At 39.7% G+C, this 23,669-nt stretch overlaps 2 protein-coding genes and 1 long non-coding RNA gene across 4 annotated transcripts in view; 2 read left to right on the top strand and 1 right to left on the bottom strand.

The window, feature by feature from the left end:
* mrc1a (mannose receptor, C type 1a) overlaps positions 1-15,744 on the top strand; it is an 18,394-nt gene extending 2,650 nt beyond the window's left edge. Inside the window, exons 3-30 of one of the 2 annotated variants that reach the window (XM_024279882.2) lie at positions 495-668; positions 1,028-1,183; positions 1,265-1,378; positions 1,453-1,593; positions 1,700-1,879; positions 2,986-3,143; positions 3,220-3,336; positions 3,416-3,531; positions 3,613-3,761; positions 4,839-5,038; positions 5,128-5,243; positions 5,336-5,417; positions 5,505-5,649; positions 5,730-5,768; positions 6,765-6,928; positions 7,008-7,072; positions 7,151-7,251; positions 7,336-7,475; positions 7,587-7,692; positions 9,430-9,599; positions 10,070-10,175; positions 11,609-11,841; positions 11,945-12,110; positions 12,209-12,361; positions 12,449-12,565; positions 14,349-14,507; positions 14,586-14,618; positions 14,704-15,744. In XM_024279882.2, the coding sequence (XP_024135650.1) occupies positions 495-668; positions 1,028-1,183; positions 1,265-1,378; positions 1,453-1,593; positions 1,700-1,879; positions 2,986-3,143; positions 3,220-3,336; positions 3,416-3,531; positions 3,613-3,761; positions 4,839-5,038; positions 5,128-5,243; positions 5,336-5,417; positions 5,505-5,649; positions 5,730-5,768; positions 6,765-6,928; positions 7,008-7,072; positions 7,151-7,251; positions 7,336-7,475; positions 7,587-7,692; positions 9,430-9,599; positions 10,070-10,175; positions 11,609-11,841; positions 11,945-12,110; positions 12,209-12,361; positions 12,449-12,565; positions 14,349-14,507; positions 14,586-14,618; positions 14,704-14,936 (3,833 nt within the window). In that variant the 3' untranslated portion in view covers positions 14,937-15,744. Of the gene's footprint in view, positions 1-494; positions 669-1,027; positions 1,184-1,264; positions 1,379-1,452; positions 1,594-1,699; positions 1,880-2,985; positions 3,144-3,219; positions 3,337-3,415; positions 3,532-3,612; positions 3,762-4,838; positions 5,039-5,127; positions 5,244-5,335; positions 5,418-5,504; positions 5,650-5,729; positions 5,769-6,764; positions 6,929-7,007; positions 7,073-7,150; positions 7,252-7,335; positions 7,476-7,586; positions 7,693-9,429; positions 9,600-10,069; positions 10,176-11,608; positions 11,842-11,944; positions 12,111-12,208; positions 12,362-12,448; positions 12,566-14,348; positions 14,508-14,585; positions 14,619-14,703 lie in introns of those variants that run through there. The other variant, XM_024279883.2, reaches the window with a different exon arrangement.
* LOC112151175 overlaps positions 6,755-23,669 on the bottom strand; it is a 32,216-nt gene continuing 15,301 nt past the window's right edge. Inside the window, exon 3 of the long non-coding RNA XR_002920090.2 lies at positions 6,755-6,918. This is a non-coding gene — a long non-coding RNA (uncharacterized LOC112151175). The remainder of the gene's footprint in view (positions 6,919-23,669) is intronic.
* The window catches only part of LOC112151172 (zinc transporter ZIP12), a 14,846-nt gene continuing 8,164 nt past the window's right edge, over positions 16,988-23,669 (top strand). The window contains exons 1-6 of the mRNA XM_024279885.2: positions 16,988-17,647; positions 19,523-19,828; positions 19,899-20,106; positions 20,180-20,298; positions 20,399-20,570; positions 22,635-22,807. Coding sequence (XP_024135653.1) covers positions 17,291-17,647; positions 19,523-19,828; positions 19,899-20,106; positions 20,180-20,298; positions 20,399-20,570; positions 22,635-22,807 — 1,335 coding nt within the window. The 5' untranslated portion in view covers positions 16,988-17,290. The remainder of the gene's footprint in view (positions 17,648-19,522; positions 19,829-19,898; positions 20,107-20,179; positions 20,299-20,398; positions 20,571-22,634; positions 22,808-23,669) is intronic.

Raw genomic sequence — 23,669 nt, forward strand, 5'->3', positions numbered from 1 at the left:
GTATTGACCGGTATCGGCTCAATATCAGATTGATACCCGAATGCTCAGGATGGACATTGGGGATATTGACCGGTATCAGATCAGTACCGAGTGCTCAGTATCGAGACCGGTGATATTGATTGGTACCGGATCGATATCAGATCGATACCCAAATACTCAGTATCCCCCAGCCCTATTTGATAGGTCATCCTGCAGTACTGGTGCGGTCTTTTCTGTCATAAGGTCGGCAAATATGAAAAGGCATTGATTACATTTTTATAAAACTTCTTCCAATTATATTCTTCTGTAAAAAAAATGGTAAAACTGGTTACCATGGTCAAAAATTTGAACCAGTTTATGAATAAACCTTTTTTTTTTAAAAAAAAGCATGCTTTGGTGTCATGTTTTGACTTTTCCTCTATGCCCTTTTAGCTTCTATTAAACCTTAACTTTCTAAGCTGCAGCTTACTGTCTCCTCAGTTCTGCTTTTAATCCATGATTTATGCCCCCTTTAGAGATTTTTACTTTAGCGGGAAATGCGTTTGGAGAACCCTGTCAGTTCCCGTTCAAGTTCTCGGAGAAGTGGTACGCCGAGTGCACGAAGGACGGCCGCACAGACGGACAGCTGTGGTGCGCCACCGAACGGGATTACGATAAGGAGAAGAAGTGGGGGTTCTGCCCAACCCAAGGTAGGTGTCAGAGAGACATGTTAGGCCCATCGACGGCGCTCTACAGCTGTGACCTCTTTGAACATGTAAACCGAGCAGCAAATATCTCATCAGGTGGTTGATGCTCGCAGGTCTGGTTTCTGACCCCACGTCCCTGTTTTTCCCCAGCAGATCAGCAGTCTCACTTCCTTTGAGGCTGTCAACACCGCACTGTCCTTGTTTTTAAAAAAGTTCATCTTTCCGTTCATGTTGTTCTAAGCAGGAAAGGAACAGGAAAAGGAATGTCGTGTTTTTAAAGCCACCAAAGGTTTTAGATTTTTAAAAATGAATCAGTTTTATTTAACTCATTTAAACTCTGGTATTTTTTTGACACAATCCAGGATTCAGTGGCTGGGACTCTGACCCGGTCACAGGAGTTCAGTATCAGAGGAATGCGCAGGCAGCGCTGACCTGGCATCAGGCCCGGAAGAGCTGCCAGCAGCAGGGAGCTGACCTCCTCAGCATTGTGGAGCTTCACGAGCAGTCTTACATTTCAGGTACAGCAAACGCTCTTCCCAGAAATGCTAATAATTCTAGAATCAATGAAACTGAAATTTTCACCTCCTGTGTTGATAAAGGGCTGACAAGCCATTTGGGAACATCTCTGTGGATCGGGCTGAACAGCTTGGATTTTGAGAGCGGATGGCAGTGGAGCAACGGAAACCCATTTAGATATTTAAACTGGGGACCAGGTTCATATATCTGCATTGTACCAAAAACAAGATACTTGGCTACAATTTTTTTTTATTAATTCCTTTTCTTGCAGGTCATCCCTCCTTGGAACCGGGCCTCAACTGTGCAACAATAAATGCAGGAAAAGCCTCCAAATGGGAGAGCAACGCCTGCACCAAGAAGCTGGGTTACATTTGCCGAAAAGGAAATTCTACCAGCCTGCCCCCACTGCCAGGTAATCTACAATGAGAACTGGTTCATCATGACTTACCTGATTTAAAAATATATATTTTAATGAACTAGCATCAGATTGACAAATGCTTCTTCTGTCTTACGAACAGTCAAGGGACCAAGCTTCTGCCCCAGTCACTGGGTTCCCTATGCAGGAAACTGTTACTTCTTAGAAAGAAGTAAAAAAATGTGGAAGGATGCTTTGGCTGCCTGCCGCAAAGAGGGAGGGGATCTGGCGAGCATACAAAGTTTAGAGGAGCAGAGCTTTGTCATTTCTCAAACTGGATATTGTAAGTATTTATACTGAAGTGTAACCCTTTAGCTCAGGGGTCTCCCAACTTTTTCTAATGAGGGCCCCTCCCCCAACCCCTAACTACTAAATATTTAACTAACTACTTCATTGAAAAAAAAAAATACTAAAACATTTTAAAAACTAGATATGGAGCATTACGTGCAATAATGCTGCTGTGAATGCTGTGAGTTGACTGTAGCCGCTGAAGATGCTTAAAGTCCCCCTACCACAATTTTTTTTCCATTAAATGCTCCCAGTGAGATTTTAATTATGACTATGAAGTTTTTAACAAAATTCAACATCCTAAATGTCTTAAAAAGCCATTTTTCCTGTTGATCTGAAGCCTTCTTTTCAAAAATCCCTCTGTGTGGGCGTGGCTTATAGTGCTGAGCTGCGTAACCCCGCCCCTTATCCCACCCAGACATGCTAGCGAGACACAAAGCTCTGATTCTTTCTCCACCCATTTGAAAAATGACTCTATTTTCCGCAAATAATCGAATAATTATTGACGTTGCTGTGACCAATAAATCCAATCCATTTTTTCCTCAGATTCCTTGGGAAAATAATGAAAGCTAACGTCAGTATGGCCTTTCACTGAATCACAATCATTTACAGCACAGAAGTGAGATGTTATTCTTCTCCCTCTATGCTGCAGCCGGGCTAGCTATCGTGATATAAGCGAGGCTTAGGAATTCAAACAGTTTTTCTGCGACAGTTTGATTGACAGCGACTTAAAAGGAAAAATATTTGGAAATGCAAAAACGAAATGATTTCTTATTATATCTTTTCTCTTTCAGAAGAAAATGCATGCTAAATACTCAAAAAACATTATTTTCATTGGAGGGGGACTTTAAATTCGCAGGTAAAGAAGCTGAAGATGATAGCCAGCTAAAATATTAATAAAGAGGAAAAATAGCCTGAAAAACTGAAAATCTTAAATTAGCCACAACAGCTAGCATGTAGCTGAAATATTAGCTAAATTAGCCTAAAAAAACCGGAAGATGTCTTATTTAGTAAAAACAGCTAGCATAGAGATACAATATTTGCTAAGCTGCAAAGTAACTTAAAAATATTTTTTAAGATATTATTGTATTTGAACTTCAGCTGGGACAGACGTGCTCTGGATCGGCTTCAACGATCAGAGGAACCAGCTGCTGTTTGAATGGACCGATCACTCTCAGGTCACCTTCACCAAGTGGGACACTGGGGAGCCCTCCCACACCACCAACCACCAGGAGGACTGCGTTCTCATCCGGGGCAAGGTACAACATCCGAAACGTGAGAGAATAACAATCAGCATTTCATTTCAAACTGAAAAGAAAAATCTGCTTTTTGCAGGATGGAAACTGGGCGGATCACACATGTGAGCAGATGCACGGCTACATCTGTAAGAAGAAGGCTTCCTCTGCTCTAACGGAAGGGAGTCATGAAGAAGAGAACCCAGGATGCAAGCCTGTGAGACTTTTTTTTTAATTATTGTGCTAACAAATATATATATCAAACAGGACTTTTGCTTTTTGTTTTTCTTTTAAAGGGTTCTTTTCGATTTGGCTCATTCTGCTACAATATTGGGGCTGAAACAAAAACATTTGAAGAGGCAAAGCAGACGTGCGCCCGGGCCGGTGGGAATCTGTTGGACATAGCTGATAGGTAAAATGATTTTTTTTAATGTTTTGTCAAAATAAGTAAATATTAGTACGTAAATGAGCTGAAATTCTCATATTCACACAGATATGAAAACGCTTTCCTGGTCAGCTTGGTGGGATTGAGACCAGAAAAATACTTTTGGACGGGTTTCTCCAACACAGAGGATAAATCCACCTTTGTGTGGACGACAAAAAGAAAAGTCTCCTTCACTCATTTCAATGCGGGTCAACCAGGTACCATGAAAAGGAATGAGAATTCCTTGTTCTTAAATCAAATAGTTAATTTTCCACACAGGAAAAGGCTGTTTTGTAGTGACAAATTATTTGTGATAACTTGAATTTAATTTTTATGTGCATTTGTCACAAAAGATGATTCCTGTTTTACCTACATATGACTTAAAAAATGAATAACCAAAAATAAACAAATGAAAAGGAAGGAAAAAAACTAGTAAATTTGATGAGAAAATAGCAAAACCCCAGAATCTGATTATTTGAAAACTGTGGGTTTAAATTAGGTGAGATCTTTACTGCAATACTTTTTTTGAACAAATATTGATAGATATAACTGTCCAGAAAACTCAATTCTGAGTGGTATTTTTTTCCATTTTTGTTTTCTATCTATGTAAACGGGCAAATGAGCATTCCAGGCTTCCTTATTCAAAACTCTACACACATTTCTACAACCCTTTTCGGGATCTAAGTACAAAATTATTGAAGACACATTGAAAATGAAACCAGTTTGAACCAGTCGAGGACTTAGATTTGAAAGTGATGCTTGGATGGCGACCTTTTCAGTTCATTGAATTGAAAACTTGAAAAATTAATCGTGAAGGGGAAATGAATAATTGCCGTTAGCAGCCGGATGGAATTTTATGACACTCAGGCCGAATACAAACTCTTCTCCCTACTCCTACAGTCAAACGGAGATGTGGAAAAACAGTGTTTCACATTTGGACATCACTACCACTCCAATAGTTGCCAGTCATCTAGGCTAGTGCAGAGCTAGCCCTTAAAAAAACAATTTCAGACACCACTACCCCTCCAAATGTCCCATGTAATTGGAGGGGTAGAGGGAAGAATTAAGATTTGGTCTAAATCTTTAATATTTCGGAATTGAGCAGTAAAAGAAAAAGAAAGAAGCAAGATTAGCGATTTGGACCTAGGTTCTTCCAGCCATAGATAATTTTGGCGGGACACTCCACATGCTAACGCTCATCCTTGAGCACTAAAAAGGAAACTTTTCTCGTGCATTGTGATTACTTCTCTCGTCTAATACCCTTTTCTGCTTTCTCTTTGCATTGTTAACAAAAGACAGACTACAGGGATGTGTCGCCATGACAACTGGGATGCTTGCTGGACTTTGGGATGTCATTAGCTGCACAAACAAGGAAAAGTACATTTGCAAGAAGGTTGCAGAGAATGTACAGATAACGACGGTTCCTCCCACCACCCCGGCCCCGAGCTGTGCGCCTGGCTGGACCCCCGTCATTGCAAAGAACACCTGCTTCAAAGTAGGAGAACAAGTAATTCATGAAAGCAAAGCGGTTTCAAAAAGGAGAAAACAGATCAGACCTCTCTTTCTTTTTTTTCTTATCAAAAGGTTTACAGAAAAGAAACCGCTTCAAAGAAAACCTGGCAGGAAGCACGGGATTTCTGCAAGACCATTGGAGGAGACCTCATGAGCATACACAGTATGCGAGACATGAGCAATATTGAGTATGTTTGTTTTTCCAAGCATGCATATGTAAATGATCACAATGTAAGTTTAGGAAATCATCTGAGAAATGTTAAATTCTGTTGGCTTAAAGGTTTCGTAATTCAAAGTATGCCTGGATTGGCCTCAGGCTACAAGGAACCAATGAGGGCTTTGCATGGAGTGATGGTTCACCTGTAAGAAGTTGCAATAACAAAAAGTTTGAAGTCCACTTCAGTTCCTGGCCTAATTTTTATTTATTTTTTTCCTACATCATATCTTAGTTTGAATTTGAGAACTGGGGTTATGGAGAACCGAACAACCACAAGGACAGTGAACACTGCACAGAGATTCATTCATATTATGGGATGTACTGGAATGATCGACACTGTGAAACCTACAATGATTGGATCTGCCAGATCAAGAAAGGTAAAGTGGACCCAGCTGAGGACTAAGCCAAAAGTCAATATTTTGTCCATTTGTTCAATTTTTTACTTTTTATTTTTCAGGTGAAATTCCCAAACCCGAGCCTACTGTAGTTCCAGAAGGTATGATTACGATTAGTTTTTCATATTAATATTTATAAAAACAAGTTATTTTTCTACTTTAAGGTGTGGTTGCAACAAAAAATTGAAAAAAAAAAGATATTACACTAGTTTAGCATTATTAGGGGTCTTTAATCACATATAAATTGCATCACACTTGCTTAAAAGAGTAAGAGTAACCAAACAGTTGAAAATAGGTAAATAGATTTTGCAAGGGTTTCCCAAAAATCTCAAGAGTAGGAGCACTTTGCTTTCATGTTTCTGTAACGTGTTGAACGATTTGTCAAAATAAATCATTGAAGAAGTCACATAGTTGTCTTAGGGTGCATGTAACATGGACACATTTAGTTTGCGTAAAATGAACCTGTGCAGATGAGTGGATCCAAGTGCAGCTGGTTTTATTGCCACAGAGTGGAGAACAGCAGTGAAGCACAGCAAAAAGTCCACAAAGCTGAATGAGGGTCAGGCAGGAAGATAAAAAAAATGAGGGCATCAGAGAACGACCAAAGTGGTCTGGGTCCAGGTGAGGGTCGGGGCAGGCAGCAAACAATCAGAGTTGTAGACAAAGCAGGGTCAGATGAAGCAGAAGATCAGATCAGGATGAAAATGCCCAGTGATGCGGACACAGTGGTACAAATAAGACTTCGCACTGAGCAGAACTCAGAGCTCTGACTAGTGACGGCAGATGGAAAACGGCTGTGGGGCTTCTGGGAGAAACGGCAGGGGCCGATGGAAAGTGTAGTGTGGAGACCCAGAAAGTGCTAGTACTCAGATGATGGATCCCCCTGATGGCCAGAGGGGGAGACAGAGCACCGATTCATGGCAGAACCAGAGTTTGGTTCCCCCGATACTCTGGAACAAATTTTCAATCTGAATGCACCCAAGCCGTACCTGGTCCAGGACTAGTTAGCTTTGAAACACACCAGACACAATAACCACTGGCTCACTGTGTTTTTTGAGCTAAAATAAAGAATTTTGCTTTTTTTTGGGGCTCTGTAGTTTACAACACCACAGAGGACGGGTGGGTCACATACAACAACTCTCAATTCTACATCAACAATGAAAACTTACCAATGGAAACAGCCAGAGCATACTGCAAGAAAAACTTTGGAGACCTTGCAGTCATGACCGGGGACAGTGAGAGGAAGTTCATCTGGAAACAAGTGAGGAATACTTTTTACAATTGCACATCATAGTGCAAGACTTTCCTTTGACTTCTCTCTTTTACTTTTGTTCGAACAGATCGCAAGACAGAGTGACAAGCAGTTCTACATTGGTATGGTGGTGAATTTGGATAAGTCCTTTAGGTGAACAAAGATGAAGATTTGAACATCTTTGGGGGCTTCTGTTGGAATTTATTTACATTTGTTGTGATTTTCCTGCAGCTGGCTGGACGGCACCCCAGTAACTTACACAGCATGGGATCACAACGAGCCCAACTTTGCAAATAACGATGAAAACTGTGTTACAATATACAGTAACATGGGTGAGTCTAATTCTGAAAGGCCTCCGACGATCAATAAATACAGTAATAACATTTGTTTGTCATTTTTGTTTCTATTTCTTTTAGGTTACTGGAATGATATAAACTGTGGTCTTGAGCTTCCTTCTGTTTGCAGACGAAGCAATGGCTTCATAAACACAACAGTGGCTCCAACTGCAGTTTCTAAAGGCGGATGTGCACCTCAGTGGATTCTCTTTAAAGGAAAGGTAATATATGAACAAATACATCAATGGAATACGTTCCTTCTTCTTCTTTTTTAAGTAAAGCTTTGGTCAACATTTTCAAAGTGACACTTTAATCTTCTCTTCAAATCCCAGTGCTACAAGGTTTTTCGGGGAAATGATAAGAACTGGCAGGATGCTCGGACATCCTGCACCAATGAAGGAGGAAACCTGGTGTCTATCGTCAATGAAAATGAGCAAGGTAAACTCTGGGCAAATACATGAGATATAAGACCAGTTAAGAAAATTCAAGAATTTGCATTTTGTACAGCTGGATCATAACAAGGTTCTAAATGGAACTTTAAAATGCAAAAAGAAGAAAAGGGCGCAAGAGAACAAGTCGTTTTAGTTGCCAATTTATTTCAAATAGCAATTTAAATGAAAAGGACTGTTTATCGGCTGATCGACCAGTCTTTAAAAGCCAGAAATTGTCCAAAAATTTGCATTCATTGGCATTTTCTAATAGGCAATTGTCCTCTCAAGGTCTCTTGATGGCAAAGCCAAAAAAGCTCAATTCCTTTAAATGTGACGGTATCGTTGAGCTGTAAAAGCAAAGGCCTCTCACTATATGCTACGGTTTGACTGCAGTAAGAAATTATTTTTGAGCAAAACAAGTGACAGACACAAAAATATTTAATTGGCACTGGACTGGATAATCCTAAAGGCTGTCCGCCGGGACAGTCCTTGACCCAGATTAAGACCATCACTGGTGCTGACTGTTTCCCAGTAACGATCAGACAGCATCTGCAAGAGAATGGCTTCAAAAGCAAAAAGCATCTTCGAAGGCCATGTCTCCATCAATGCCAGGGTCCAAAGTAGTCATCGAGGGCTGGCGTCCTACATGTTTTTCAACTAACCTGCCATTGAAGCTCCTTATTGGCCAAACACACCTGATCCTAGTAATCAGCAGCAGATAAGGCAGGGTTTCTGGTAAAAACCAGCAGGAGGCCGGCCCTCGAGGTCTGACTTTGGACACCCCTGATCAATGCCATAAAATTGCTTTGGTTGGACTGTGTAACGAAACACCAAATATTGGACATTCATAGTTGAAGAATGTTCTTTACCCTGATGGGGAAAATGTAACCTTGATGGTCCCGCTGGCTTCCAATGTTACTGGCATGACTAAGAGATTCAATCTCACATGTTTCTATGCGGCACATAGGAGGAGCCATCATGATCTGGGGGGGTTCTTCAAAATGGATCTTCAGGTTGTGTAGGGGCTTCAATTCGCTGTGTAAAGATTTTGCAGGAGGCATCCCTCTTGTTCGAGGGCCCTTATCTGTGTGGTGATGACTGGGTTTTTCAACAAGACAATGCAGCAGTTTACGACGCCCTCCTGACAAAAGACTTTTTTCGGGAGAATAACATCACTCTTTGGGATCATTTCATTAAAATTCAATTGACAACATTTGAGGATGCATGGCAAGAGCAGTTCACAAAAATGGACATTGGTTCCAGACAGTGTACCTTCCCAAAAGCCTTTTAGAAACACTCTCATCATCAAGTATGCCTAAACACGCTTTTGAGGTAATCAACCAGAATGTGGATCTATTCATTACTGTTTAGTTTGGACCCTTTAGTTTCTGTTTTGAGGCTGTGACGCAGAGATAGGCAACTCCAGGCCGCCAGGGCCGGATTGTCTGCATGATTTCCTGATATCCAAGCCCTATTCATGACTGATTACCTGGTTCACGTGTGTCCAGCAAATTAGAACATGCCAGAAGAGGGTATACTGGAAAACCTGCAGGAATGTGGCCCTCAAGGCCTGGAGTTCCCTATCCTTTCTCTATTTAGAACCTTGTTGAAAACTAACCGTGCAAAATCCACATTCTTGAAATTTCTTTACTGGTCTTAAGATTTTGCTCTGGAGTGTTTCAATCAAATGTAGGTTTTTTCACCAGTTGGTAAGGGTTTTTTGTTCTTTTTACATTTTACATAGCGTTTCTAACAACACAAATGCTCCACTACAATGAGGATTTTTGGATTGGAATGAATGACGTCAACTGGGAGATGCACTTTGTCTGGACTGATGGCAAAGGCATTTCGTACACCAACTGGGCTAAAGGGCACCCGGTATCATCCCCTGATGGTCGCTACACAATGGAAGAGGTCAAAAGTGCACAATATTTCTAATGATTTCTCTGTTTTAATCCCTCTCTCACACGTTAAAATTCAACTAATTGCCTTGATTAAAGTGAGTAATTTATAAGAAAATTATCCATAAACTAAAGCTGAAAAACCTATTAATCGCTTGACTCACATGAGATTTGCATATAAATAAATTCATACAAATTGTCCCCTTGTAAATCTAAAGTACTAAATTATATTAGATTTGCTTTATTCTTGTACTTTGCTGCACAAATAATGTTTTTTTTTCTTTTTCAAACACCATAAGAAGACATTTATATCAGGAAATCATCATAAACTAATAAATCAGAGTATTGCCAAAGCCATTTAATGACTAAGAGTCTAGATAACATTTGAGCTATTTTTACCAGATACATAAGAAAAATGATCATGACGAAAGAGTAAAGAAGAAAAACTAAATCTAAAGGAAACTAACAAGTTTCTGCTTACAGGTTTTTGACTGTGTGATAATGACAGGCTTCCCTGCCAAACTGAAAGGAAAGTGGAAGGTGGAGAACTGTAATGCAAAACGTGGTTTCATCTGCAAAAAAAACGTTGGTGCGTACTTTGCTGGGATGGTCAACCAGAAAACACCATTTTGCTGCGGGCGATAGGTTGTAGCGAACGCGTAAACAACACACAAAAGTAAGAAAGGTTGACATAGGGGAGAAACAGGTGTGTTGTGAGGATTTTTCATGTTTTCAACCCTCCCAAATCCAGCAGACTGCACAAGGAGCCTATTACAGTTCAAGTGATATGTAAGTGCTCTAAGTGTACCCTCTGACTGCCAAAAATTAAGAACATATACAATCAAACCATAGTTTGTTTGGGCATACTATGGGCACTTGCGTATCACCTGCACACCCAACACATTCTCATCCCCAACTCGTCACACACTGACGTTTAGCTTAGGGCCCTTCCGCATCACTTTTTCTCATTTGGGGTGTCCCCAACTCGTTGCTTTGTGATTTGCTGGCTGTTCATAAAATCAAGGGTCCGCAAACCCAGACGTGATATCGGATGCAGTACCAGATGCTCACTGGTCCTCGGGACGCATCCAGTGCCAGTACCGGCACCCTAACCTTAACCCAATACTGGGTTAAATACGCCGGGTTAAGTATGCTGGGTTAAGTACGCTGTCCACTGGGTGGATGGCTTGCTACCTTAGCTAGCCCACCACTGAGTGCCCACTTAAGCCAATGTGGTAAAAAATGTGAGGCCTACTTGCTTTTGCTGACTGGGCAGTACCGGTACCCTAACCCAGTACCAGTACCCTAACCTTAACCTGGTACTGGTTCACCTCCAGTTCGTGCCCAGCACCATGCCTGCTACCGGTACAGGTCTGGCACCGCATCTGGTCTGGTGTTGGGTAGGGGTTAGGGTACCAGTACGCTGTGCATCGCAGTACTGGACCAATTCTGGTTCATGGCCCAGAGTTTGCGGCTCGGAGGTTGGGGACCCGTGATTTAATGGTAAAAGCCAGTATGTCAAAACAGGTGACTTGGTGACACCCAAAACGTCAAAAAGTGACGTGGAGGGATCCTTAACCAAATGTCAAAATGTAACGACTTAGGAGTGAGAAAGTGCTGGCACACTCCATGTATGCGGCATGCAGAGTCAGTAAGGGGCCAGTACTGGCACCTCATTAATGACCAGAGTAGTGCGTAAGTCTGTGTAACTTACATTGAATATGTCACAATACACTTACCACCACTGACAACCATACATTCCATTTCCATGATGTCCCTTAATGTGGCTGTATGATCCTCAAGGGAACTGGAAGTTACTGGCCATTCATCCCTATGACCCCTTGGCTTGGACAACCCTAAATCTTGTAGCATCCATACAAGGGGTTGACCTGTCCAGGTGCATGTTACTAAGGCTGTACTTGTAGGGTCATGGAAACTGTTTTTCATCAGACATACATTAGTATCACAACAAATTTTAAGAAACATCTGTCCAACAGTTCAACCATGTCCTATTTTTTCCAGATTCCCAGATTGTACCACCACCTACGACTGCGCCATCCCAGAACTTCTACAAGCTTGGCAATGATTCTTATAAACTGGTTGTCCAGAAAATGAGGTGGGATGAGGCCAGGAGACAATGCCTAGCAGATGATGCAGATCTAGTCAGCATCCTGAACCCCGTTACCCAAGCATACCTGACCTTGCAAATTTCCAATCTCAATGAGCCTTTGTGGATTGGTCTCAACAACAATGTGGTAAAGAGTCTAACAAACATTTTGGGTTCAGGGACAATTGTACCTCTAGAATTTCTTTCCGAAAATTTGCCTAAATTAAATTATTATTTGTATATTTTTTCAGACCGGCGGTCGTTTCAAGTGGGTTGACAACTGGTCACTTTTTTACACCAAATGGGGAAAGAGTGAGCCTAAAAGCAACTATGGTTGTGTGTATATAGATGTGGACAAAACATGGAAGACTGCGCCATGCACCAACACCTACTATTCTCTTTGCAAAAAATCATCAGGTCTGACCAACTCTTGCCTTGTAGTTGTTCTAGCTAAACCTAGAAGAACTGCAGGTTTGCCGGCAGTTTCTGAGAAAGAGAACTTTCTGTTTTTTCAGAAATAGCTCCGACCGAAACACCGCAGCTTCCCGGCAGCTGTCCAGAGTCAAAGAAGCAAAGGAGTTGGATACCCTTCAGAGGCCATTGCTACTCATTTCGAAGTTCAGTAGTTGATAATTGGGCCTTTGCCTCAGTTGAATGTATAAAAATGGGTATGAAGTGAAAATTTACTACTAATTATCAATGCTTTATATCATTAGTGTGCCAAAATATTGACTTTATGCTGCTATGGTCTACAGGTGCTTCGCTTGTAAGTATTCAGGACCCTGCTGAGTTAATGTTCATACAGAAAAACCTGGAACTCCTGGAGGACGGTGCCAAAACGTTCTGGATAGGTCTCTACAAGTCCCATGATGGTAACAACAAAGTTCAGACAGATGTATTTCAGAAATAAAAAATGTTTAGATTTCAAATTCAAGATTAAAGAGTGCAAGTATCTCTTACCATGTGTGGCGCGTTCAAGAATGCGGTGAATGTGGGTTTTTGAACGCACTTTTAGCATACAGTATTCACACGGGTTTGTAGCTACACAATATTAGTGCATGTACTCACAGCTGGAAGAAGCTTGGTGCAAAATGTTGAGGCGGTGCAAATCTTGCAATTCGTGCTCCAGGCTTTTTCTTTCACAGCTCCAGTTTGATATAGGAATGGCGTCATACAATTCCGTCAGGGCGTAAACCGCAATTATTTATTTCTCCTTCATGATAATTTTTCAAATAGTTGCTACTTCAGTGTTGTGAAAAGAATCCTATCCACACATAACTCCCAAATCCGAGTCCCTGATTGTCTAAAGTTCAACTGGTTTAACTTTTGACACGCACTCAATAGCTCCACGTTTTGTACATAGAGCCCTAAAAGAGACTTAAAAACAAGTGTTCCAATGTGTGACTGTAAGACTTTTGAAGCTCTTTGGAAGCTCGAAATACACATATTTGGGAGTTTGCATAAACTATGCCCGAATTCTCACCCTAATCCCTAACTACTAAAAACCTATGTAGTGAGGGACTATCTAGTGCCCTGGATTTAGAAATCATTTTGGACACCATGCTCACTACTTTTATTTCATTTTTTTCCGATTTCATGAAGTGAAAATCGAATCAAAACGAACATTTTATGACAAATGTCTATTTGTGACTCCACTGTGTTCAGATGATGAAAATGTGGATGGTTTATTTAAAAATTGATTGACTGCAATACATCATGGTTTTTATTCGATAATGACGTGAGCATTGTTTTTTATAAAAACTTCTGGGAAATGTTTAGCACACTCGATTTTGGAAATGTAGATTCGGACAGCACTGCAAAATGGCGAATGCACTATATTGTGAGTAGGGAAGGAATTCGGACACAGCAATAGACTTAAAATAATCGCTAAAACATTTTTGAGCCTGGTGTGAACATAGCATTAATGTTAATATCTAAAGTAGACAACAAATTATCTTTTAAGAATAAAAGGTCAATTTTTAAAACTTGATAGTTTCTGTTTCGAATATTTAATGCTTTTAACCCAGATTTTTGTTTAGAATTTATAGGGCCTAGATAACGCAATATTATTTTTTTAATGTTATAATGTTAATTCCTCATGATAAACAACCTAGAAGCGGTATTTTGATCCATTCACACATTTTATGAGCATTACCCTAAAAATCTTCGTTCTGAGCACCAGCCCCTCCCAATCCACAAAAACAAGTGGATCCTCTCATAGTGACATCACAAAGTGGAGAACAGCCCCTTCCAGGAAGAGTCTGCACACACTCACTTTCTCAGTTGAGCTAGTGGTGATTGGCAAAACGCTTTCATTTTGTCTGCACGTTCATATTTGCAAAAGTTTGGATGTTTGTTTTAATGGGCCGAAACGCCTGAGAGATCCAGTCGTCTTTCTTCTGGGTAGGCATAGAGATTGCTAAAATGACTTATACTTTTAGTGTGCCAAAGGTAATACATTATCTTATATATGGATATAGTTTACTCTGAATCGCATGATATAGGCCCTTTAAAAAACGTCTCGTTAAGTCACAAACGGCACATTTTGCCAAGCCATTTTTAGAGTCATTGACATGCTTTACTACATTACTATGTAGTAACTTGAACCCAGTTGAAATGTTGATAAAAAAGAGAAAAATGTTTTTCTTTGTTCAGATGAGTGGATGTGGATTGATAAAAGTGTTTTGGATTACACCAACTGGAAATCCGGAATGCCAAAGTCCGAGTCTTGCGTGGACATCAACTCTGACAGTGGACAGTGGAGCACAACCAGTTGCAATCGATACAAGTCCTATATCTGCAAAACACCAAAAAGTAGGTTTTGTATTGTTGATGTTTTATTTTTATGAAAAAAATCAACAATTAGACTGACTGGTTGTTATGTTGTTTCAGGTATTAAACCCACAGTAAAGTTACCAGCTGTTGGTAAGTAAAAAAAAGTACCCAAAGTAGTATGAAAAGTTGAAAACCTGCTGTTTAATTCCAATTTATGTTTTGGTTCTCTCCTCAGCTCATGTAGTTCAAGACAATTCCCATGGATCTGCTGGCATCGCTGTAGCAATAGTGATCATTGTTATTGCCGTAGTTGGACTTGGTGCTTTTATTCTCTTCCGTAAACGGACAGCCAGTCCTGAACTGGGAGAGTCCACCTTTGACAACAAGTTATATTTTACCAATCTGTTCCGAACCGGCGGAGACACAAAAGGCCTGGTCGTCAACATAGAGGAGAATGAGCATGCATAGACAGAATCCAGACCCAATATAATCTGCCAGAACTCTGGAAGGGCAGTTTTAATGTTATATCTTGGACCGAAGAAAAGTCTCGCCAATTCTTCTCTGGAATGATTTAAAAATAAAAAAATTCATGTTTTCTATCATTGGAATGTCAGCAGATTTTGAATCATTTTGTACAGTTTTTTTAACTAGACACATTTATGAAATATGTTTTTTGAAAAACAAATATGTTCCTTTTCACCACTGGTTGACATTAGATTGTTGTTTTCTTGTAAATAAATGATGTGAAAATGCAAATAAAAAAAATAATTTACCGGTACCTAAGTTTATTTGAATCCTTTTTTTGTATGAAAATTACACTTACCTATCGACGATGATAAATCATGAAAAAATATATTTTTTATAAAGAAAACTCAGCTGTTCAATATGTTAGGAAGTGGTAAATATAATATTTTTCTTTTTCTAATTTTTTTCTTTTTTGGTTTTCAAGAGAAATAACGAACTAAAAAGTCTTCAAACTGAATTTAAACACTCCAAATAAAAAAAAATTCTTTAAAAATCCTAAATTATATAGGATGTCAAACTTAAGTCCAAGTCCTCTATTTTGTATAAAGAAGGAGTCCTGGAGTTGCCAAACTTTGTGGAAACACAGTTTAGAATTGGTAGAAACCGAAGGTGTCACAGGTTGAGCTGCCATTATTAGTCGACTAATCGACTATTAAAATAGTCAACGACTAATTTAATAGTCGATTAGTCGTTACTTTACATTATATGGAGTCGGGGTGTAGTATGTTGAAAGTTAAAATGGCATTATGCTAGCTTTCTGGACTATTTGGGAATTAGTTATCATGAAGGACTATTTTTGGAGTTTAGCTAATATTTCAGCTACATGTTAGCTATTTTGGCTAATTTAGGATTGTATTTTTTTCTGTTTTTTTTTAGAATGATTTCAGGCTCAGAATGATTTTAGCTGCATGCTAGCTATTTTGGCTAATTTAGACTCGTTTGCGTGTTTTGTAGGCTATTTTGGAGTTTAGCTAACATTTACGCTGCATGCTAACTGTTTTGGTTAACTTAGGCTTTTTTCAATTTTCCATCCATCCATCCATCTTCTTGACCGCTTCTTCACTTTCGGGGTCGCGGGGTGCCGGAGCCTATCCCGGCTACTGATGGGCGAAGGCGGGGTACACCCTGGACAGGTCGCCAGTCTGTCGCAGGGCCTCAGTCACACACCCATTCACTCTCACATTCACACCTAGGGGCAATTTAGAGTCACCAATTAACCTATGAAGCATGTTTTTGGACGGTGGGAGGAAGCCGGAGTCCCCGGTGAGAACCCACGCATGCACGGGGAGAACATGCAAACTCCACACAGAAAGGTCCCAGCCGGGATTCGAACCGGGGCCTTCTCGCTGTGAGGCAAGAGCGCTAACCACTGCGCCACCGTGCAGCCCTTTTTTCAATTTTTTAAGGCTAATTTGGCGTTTAACTAAAATTTTGGCTGGCTATCAATTTAGGCATTTTCAGTTATCATTCTGCTAGCTTTTTGGATTATTTTGACATTTACTAAGATTCTTAGGCTATATTGGAGTTTTCAGCCACATGGAGGCTGTTTTGGCTAATTTAGGCTATTTTACATTTTCTAGTATGTTTTGGAGTTTAGCTAATATTTCAGCTTCATGCTAGCTGTTTTGGGAAATGTATGCTTTTTCAAAAAGTTTTTTAAGCTGTTTTGGAGTTAGGCTAATATTTACACGTTAGCTGTTTTGGCTAATTTAGGCTTATATTTTTTCCGTTGTTTTGGCTAATTTGGCATTTAGCTAATACTTTAGCTGTCTCTTCAACATTTTTAGTTATTAGCTTCAGTGACTTCAGCTATCAATTTCAGCATCTTCAGCAGCAAAATTCAGCACTGCATTCACACTATCATTATCGCAGGTAATGCCGTTTATCTAGTTCTTAGTTAGTTTACAGCTAATGATGGTTAACATGTGTGCTTTACATCCAGTTTGTGCATGACCCGATTAGTCAACTAATCAGAAAAAAATAATCTGTGATTAATTGACTATTAAAATAATCGTTTGTGGCAGCACTAGTCACAGGTACTGTTAAAAAAGAAAGACACTTTGATAGTATTAGTCTGTAAATTTCTTCCTAATCTGTAGTTTTCCATCAATACTAATTATCCTCCCCTTCCCAGCTTCCTCCTCTCTGCCCTTTTCTCTCTCACTTGCATGCACTAATCCTTTTGTTGTGAACTGAGGGGCCCGAGTTCCGACTGACCATTTAGCACTGTAAGGACCGGTCCAACTGAAGGGTGCCTGCAGAGCCCTCCTGTTCTCCGTCGGATTAGCACTTCAGTTATGAATGCCTCCCTAACCAGGAACAAAGTGTTCTCTGTTGTCCCACACCTCTCTTTGAATCTGTCGTTTAATTTCCTCATCTCTGTTTGGTCTCTGAGGAAAGCTGAGTCATCTGAAGGCGACAGAAACATGAATTTCAGGAGCGCTGCGTCATGTTTGTTGCTGCTTCTTTTTTCTCCTCTGGGAGCTCAGACCAGTAAAGATCAGGGAAACCTGTCAGCTCTGCTCAAAGGCTTGGATCTTTCAACGGGCGACAAACCGCAGCTGCAGAACACAACCAGTGTTCTGATCTCAAAGGTGCTCCAAGCCGTGGAGTGTGCAGAGAGGACCGGCATGACCCAGAACACGTGCAAGAAGGTAAAACCCACTTTTGTTCCAAGATGGCAAACCGAGCAACATTAATCTCCTTGGAATGTAAATCAATGCTGAGACTGGAGCATTTGACCTCTTTGGTCGAACAGAACAGCTGGTATTAAGCAGTTTGATACAACCAAATGTGCATGTTTTTATATGTCAACACTGTTATGTACAAGCCAAGCAGTAGTTGTGCTATTCTTTTTATTTACCCCAACCTCCAAAAATTGTTTTTTTGGACTGGAAGCAAAACTCTTAAGCTACGGGCACACTAGGCATGTGATGACACAAGTATACCCCACGATGTTCACAATGGACTAGCAGGGAGGGGCTTCTTCTTCTTTTTCTATTTCTATTGTTTACTAGCACATTGATGCAGAACGCTCGCGCAAAAAATAGACCAGATGTCAAAACGATCGCCTTGAGACTGGAACATCGGAGGTTCAAATCCCAGTCGAGTCAAACCAAAGACTCTAAAAATGGAACCCAGTGCCTCCCTGCTTGACAATGATCGCACATTTTCATGCATTTACATAGACTTTCCATTGAACGTGTCACTTGAACACACATTGCCAAGGGCAGTGTGAACATAGCTTTAGATCTCCTTAGACCACATCTGTCAAAGTCAAGGCCTGGGGGCCGGATCTGGCCCTCCGGGTTATTCTATCCGACCCTCCAGATCATTTTATTTCATTGTCGTTAATGGCTCGATGTTATCTTGTGGTTATTTCTAACTTGTATAATTTTGACAAAATGTGTTTTTATGGTGAGTAAAATCTTGAAAGTTATTTAATGTTTAAGTTGATTTATTCAGGAATAATATTCCTACCTCTTTATTATTCATAATTATGTTAAAAAGTTACAGTTTTAGAGTTTTAAAATTGGCATTCTGCTAGCTTTTTGGACTATCTCGACATTTACTAAGATTTCTTTAGGCTATTTTGGAGTTTAGCTAATATTTGAGCTACATGCTAGCTGTTATTAATCAACCGAGGTTTTTTTATTTTTTAGCTTTTTCAGACTAATTTAGCGCTTAGCTAATATTTTAGCTGGCTATCAACTTCAGTGTTTCAGCCATTAGCTTCAGTGTTAATAGTTATCAATTTCAGCATCTTCAGCGACCAAATTCAGCTTGCAGCATTCACATTAGCATCTTGGCTGGCAATGCTATATTTCGAGTTCACAATGCTAAAAAGTAGCGGGTTCAAAGTTTGAAAAATTTGCATTCTGCTAGCTTTTTGGACTATTTTGGCATTTACTGTGATTTTTTGTCCACTTTGGAGCTTAGCTAACATTTCAGCCAAATGTAAGCTGTTTTGGCTTATTTGGGCTTTTTCAGTTTTTTAAGCTATTTTAAAGCTTATCTATCTTTTCAGCTACATGACCAACCAAAGTTTTTTTTTATTTTTGTATTTTTTCAGGCTGATTTGGCATTTAGCTAATATTTTAGCCAGGTATCAACTTCAGCATTTTCAGCTATCAATTTCACCGTATTCAGCTATCAGCACTAGCATCTTCCGTGGCCAAATTCAGCTTGCAGCATTTACACTACCAGTATCGAATGTAATGCTATATATCTAGTTCATAATGTTAAAACGTTATAGTTTTAAGTTTTAAAAATTTAGTTTCAGAGTGTTCAATGAATGATTATCCTGTTCGGCCCACGACCTAAGGTGTGTTTTGGATTTTGACCTCTTGTATGATTGAGTGTGACACCCCTACCTTATGCTATGCAACAACATTGTCTTTTTTGCTACTCATAGTGCGTAAAAAGAAAAAAAAGTGTTAAGCTAATCTGAAAAACATACTTTGTTGGGGTTTTTTGCATTTCATCATCTTAAAGTTGTTATTTCTCTCTTTCTTTCGTTCACCTCACAGTGCCTGACATCAGAGGTGGCCCTCTCTGTGGTAGACGATCGCGACAAAGACCACCTCAATGAGGAAGACTATCAGCGGATCTCCACGGTTCTGCTGCATTACATCATTAACATGCAAAATCTCTGCAGGGCAAATGCTGCCTCCCCTTCATCCCCAGGGGATCTACAGTCTTACATCCTGGCCCTCACAAACACCCACCCAGCTGAGGACAGTCAGTTTCTGTCATACAAGGAGATAGAAAGCATTCTGCGGCTCATCAACCAACACTACCGCCCCTCCAACCAAGACTCTCCTTCTACTTCGCAAGTGTGTTTTCTCGCAGATGTTTCCAGTCAGATGAAAAGTTCATTTGAATATGAACCATTTGATCCTGCAGTGCATTGGTGCAGCTCGTCTTCTAGAAGATGCAGATGCGGCGGGATATCCAGGTGTTGGGACGGCTTCTGTGCCCAAACTGGCAGCAGCAATCATCGGCCACATCCTGCAGGGTCACACTTTGAAACCGAGCAACCTCTCAAACCCCGATGTCTTTACAGACTATGTTTTTAAATATGTCAATCGCACACGATACCTGCAGATGATGGGTAAGCCAGAGGGGTCATTGCACCCTAACTTTAAGCTTGAAACACTTCAAAGTCTGCTGGTTTCTCTTATTAGATCTGGAGAAGCTTCTTCATCAGTTGGGAGTAGGAGAGGCACAAAACAGCACAAGTTCACAGAAGATGCATGCAGCGGACATCTGCAAGCATGAAGGAACAAGCAAAGGTTGGGAAAAGGTAAGACGTGGACACCAGTTAGATCAGAAATTAAAAAAATAAGAAATTAAGAATTTTACGTTTTCACTGCTCATCTTTTGTTCTTATGGACCACAACCAGGTCTGCTTCTCAGCCAATCAGCTGGTGGATATTTCTTCTGTGGATCCAAGTTCGCCCATTTCCAAGGAGAACTTCAGACAGATCTGTCCTGCCATCATTCAGCAGTTGCTGGGAAATGCGTGTAAATCTGCCAAGCCGAAAACAAAAGGGTCTCCACCAACCGCTATGGAGAGTAAGATCACGCGTCCCATTGTTCACTCCAAGATTCATGTGTGGGATTTGATTCTGAAGCTTGTTGTTTTACTTTGTCAAAAGGAAACCAATAAAAATAAATCATTCTTGATAAATAGTTTAGTAAAAAGTATGTGATGCCCAAAGAATATGATAATTCTTAAGCACGGTGGTCAAACTCAATCGCCCAGGGGGCCAAAATCCAGAACACACCTTAGGTTGCGGGCCGAACAGGATAAACATTTATTAAACACTCTAAAACTAAAATTTTAAAACGGTAACTTTTTAACATTATGAACTAGATATGTAGCATTACCTGCGATAATGCTAGTGTGAATGCAGTAAGATGAATTTCGCTGCTGAAGATACTGAAATTGATAGCTAAAAACGGCGAAGTTGATAGCTGAAGTCAATGAAGCTAATAACTAAAAATGTTGAATAGCCAGCTAAAGTATTAGCTAAATGCCAAATTAGCCAAAACAACGAAAAAAAGCCTAAATTAGCCAAAACAGCTAATTAGCTTAACTCCAAAACAGCCTAAAAAACTAAAAAAAAAAAAAAGCCTACATTGCCCAAAACAGCTAGCATGTAGCTGACATATTAGCTAAACTCCAAAAGATCTAAGAAAATTTAAAAAAAAAGGTCTAAATTAGCCAAAATAGCCTGAATGTCGATGAAAATTCCAATACAGCCTAAAAAGGGTCCGGTGAACTTTGGACAGAGCCTCGTGTCGGAGGCGGTGTCAGGGGAGGGGCTACAGAGAGGAAGCAGTTCTGGAATATTCTTCGATTTTTAAAGGTGTTTTAAAAAGGCTTGTTTAGACTTTTTTATATGAATTATCTGTTTAATTAAGTGGAAAATGTCAAGTTTCACCAGATATTCAAAAACTAAGATCAAAACGGATAAAAAGGAAACTCTGATGCCCCAGTATTCTAGTATTTAACCCTAGAGCAATTTGTGATTTTTACTTTGAGTAAAAGTATTCACATTATTTAAATTTGTTGCATTTTTTGAGTGTCTGAGTAAAGTTTCACTTGTCCCAGGAATGAGTGGACCAAAGACCAAGTGCACAGTATCATTATATATTTTTTTATGAATTTTTTTCTTCTCAAACTCCTACTTTTTCAGTCATTTTCAACCATGTTTATGCTTTTTTCCCCATTTTGTTGCATAAAGCAAAGTTTTAAAACAAATAAAACTACTCTAATTTATCATGTGTTGTCATATCTTGATCTATTTTTACAAAAAATACTTTTTATTAGGTATTTTAAAAATTACCCAGGAGAAGTGATGGTGTAACTAAAGTTTTCTAGCTCAAAAATTTTTCTCATGCGTAATTTTTAAAGATTTGCGTTTGTAATTAGTTTTAAGCTGTTATAACTTTAATTTGTGCATGTGAAATGTGTATTTTGTCCTTTTTTGAATTTTGTAATTTTTGTACTTACGCACAAAATGTAATATATGAGTTAAAAATCAGGAATCACACAAAGACAAATCCAAAGATATGCACAAATAAGGAATCACGAACGCATAAATCGGGGTGATACTTATTTCTCTTCATAGTTTATTAGCATAAATCATCTGATTCTGACGCTGAGGAAAGCAGCTTTTCATCGCTTTATTGACAAAATCGGCTGATTAGCGTGTCTTGTGTAAGCATGTCACTACTGTGCCGTATTAGGCTGCATTTCTTGTCATTGAAAGAATGTTAACACTTGAGCTAAATCTCTGCTGTTAAAGGGTTAGGTGACTTATTTACAAAAAATGAACTCAAATGGTAAGAAAATTTAGTTAAAGCAAAAAATTTTATCCCTGGTTTAAATCCTGGAGTTAGCATGTTCTCTGCGGGTTATCTCCGATTTTGTCCCACAGGCTAAAAACATGTTAACTCTAAATCCCTGACTACCTCTTCAGGGCGAGCCCCTCCTTCGCCCGACAGTAGCTGGGATAGGCTCCAACAACCATTTGATCCCCAAAAGAGATTTAACGGATTCTGAAGATGGAGGGGTAAAAAATTACAATATGTAGAATGCACATTTTACTCAAATGTGTCTCCCTCTTTCAGAGTACGGCTACAGCACCGCTGCTGTCCTCCTGATCACAGTGGGCTCCATGTTCAGCGTCTGTTTGATCTTCTTCCACTCCTGTAAGGAGACCTACGCACTCGTGCTGCAGCTGTTTGTGGGGCTCGCAGTGGGAACGCTGTCGGGAGATGCTCTTTTACACCTCATACCTCAGGTAGAAGGTTCCTTTGAGAGTAAATACCTCTGTTTGACTAACACATTCTCATTCCCAACTCATTATATATATGGGAATATGGTTAAAGCCCCCTCCACATCCATTTTTGATGTTTTGGGTGTCCCCAACTCGTCGTTTCTTTACATGCTGGTTGTTCCCATTGAATCACAGGTAGGTAAAAATAGGTCTGGGTGTTTATTTGTTAATGGGAACAGCTAATACGACAAAAAATGATGAGTTTGGGACATCTAAAACGGAGGGGGCCAAACCATTAATGCATAAATGACAAGTTGGGAGTGAGAATGAGTTAGTTTGACGGCCAATATTGGGGGTATACATTATAAAGTAACAAATTACTGTAATTTCATTACTTTTGTCAGTAATGGAGAAAAGTAATAAATTCAAATTTCAAATTTTGGTCATTAAATTACAATTACTGGATTATAGAAACCGTCATTACTTCATTACTCACATACTGGTACATGGAAACCTATATTGATGTTTAATGTGACACATTTTTGTGCAATTTGTTTAGGTTTCTTACATTTTCTCTTAGTTAAATTCATAGTTAATGTAGAATTGGAGATTACTCATAGGGATATGGAGGAAAAAAATGGACAACGAGGAATTATCTGGTTATTTTCATCATTTGGAGATTTTTTTTTTAATTTGTCAAAAACATTCAAGTTAACCCTTTAACATTGGAAACATCTAGAAAACATGTTTTAAAAATATTAACTGTGTGTATCACTCCCCAAGGTACGGAGCCCCTAAAGCAGGGGTCTCAAACTCAAATCAGCCGGGGGCCACTGGGGGCGGAGTCTAGTTGAGGCCGGGCCGCATCAGGATTTTCTCAAGAAAA

The sequence above is a fragment of the Oryzias melastigma genome, linkage group LG20 (genome assembly GCF_002922805.2).
Source record: "Oryzias melastigma strain HK-1 linkage group LG20, ASM292280v2, whole genome shotgun sequence".
NCBI lineage: Eukaryota > Metazoa > Chordata > Actinopteri > Beloniformes > Adrianichthyidae > Oryzias > Oryzias melastigma.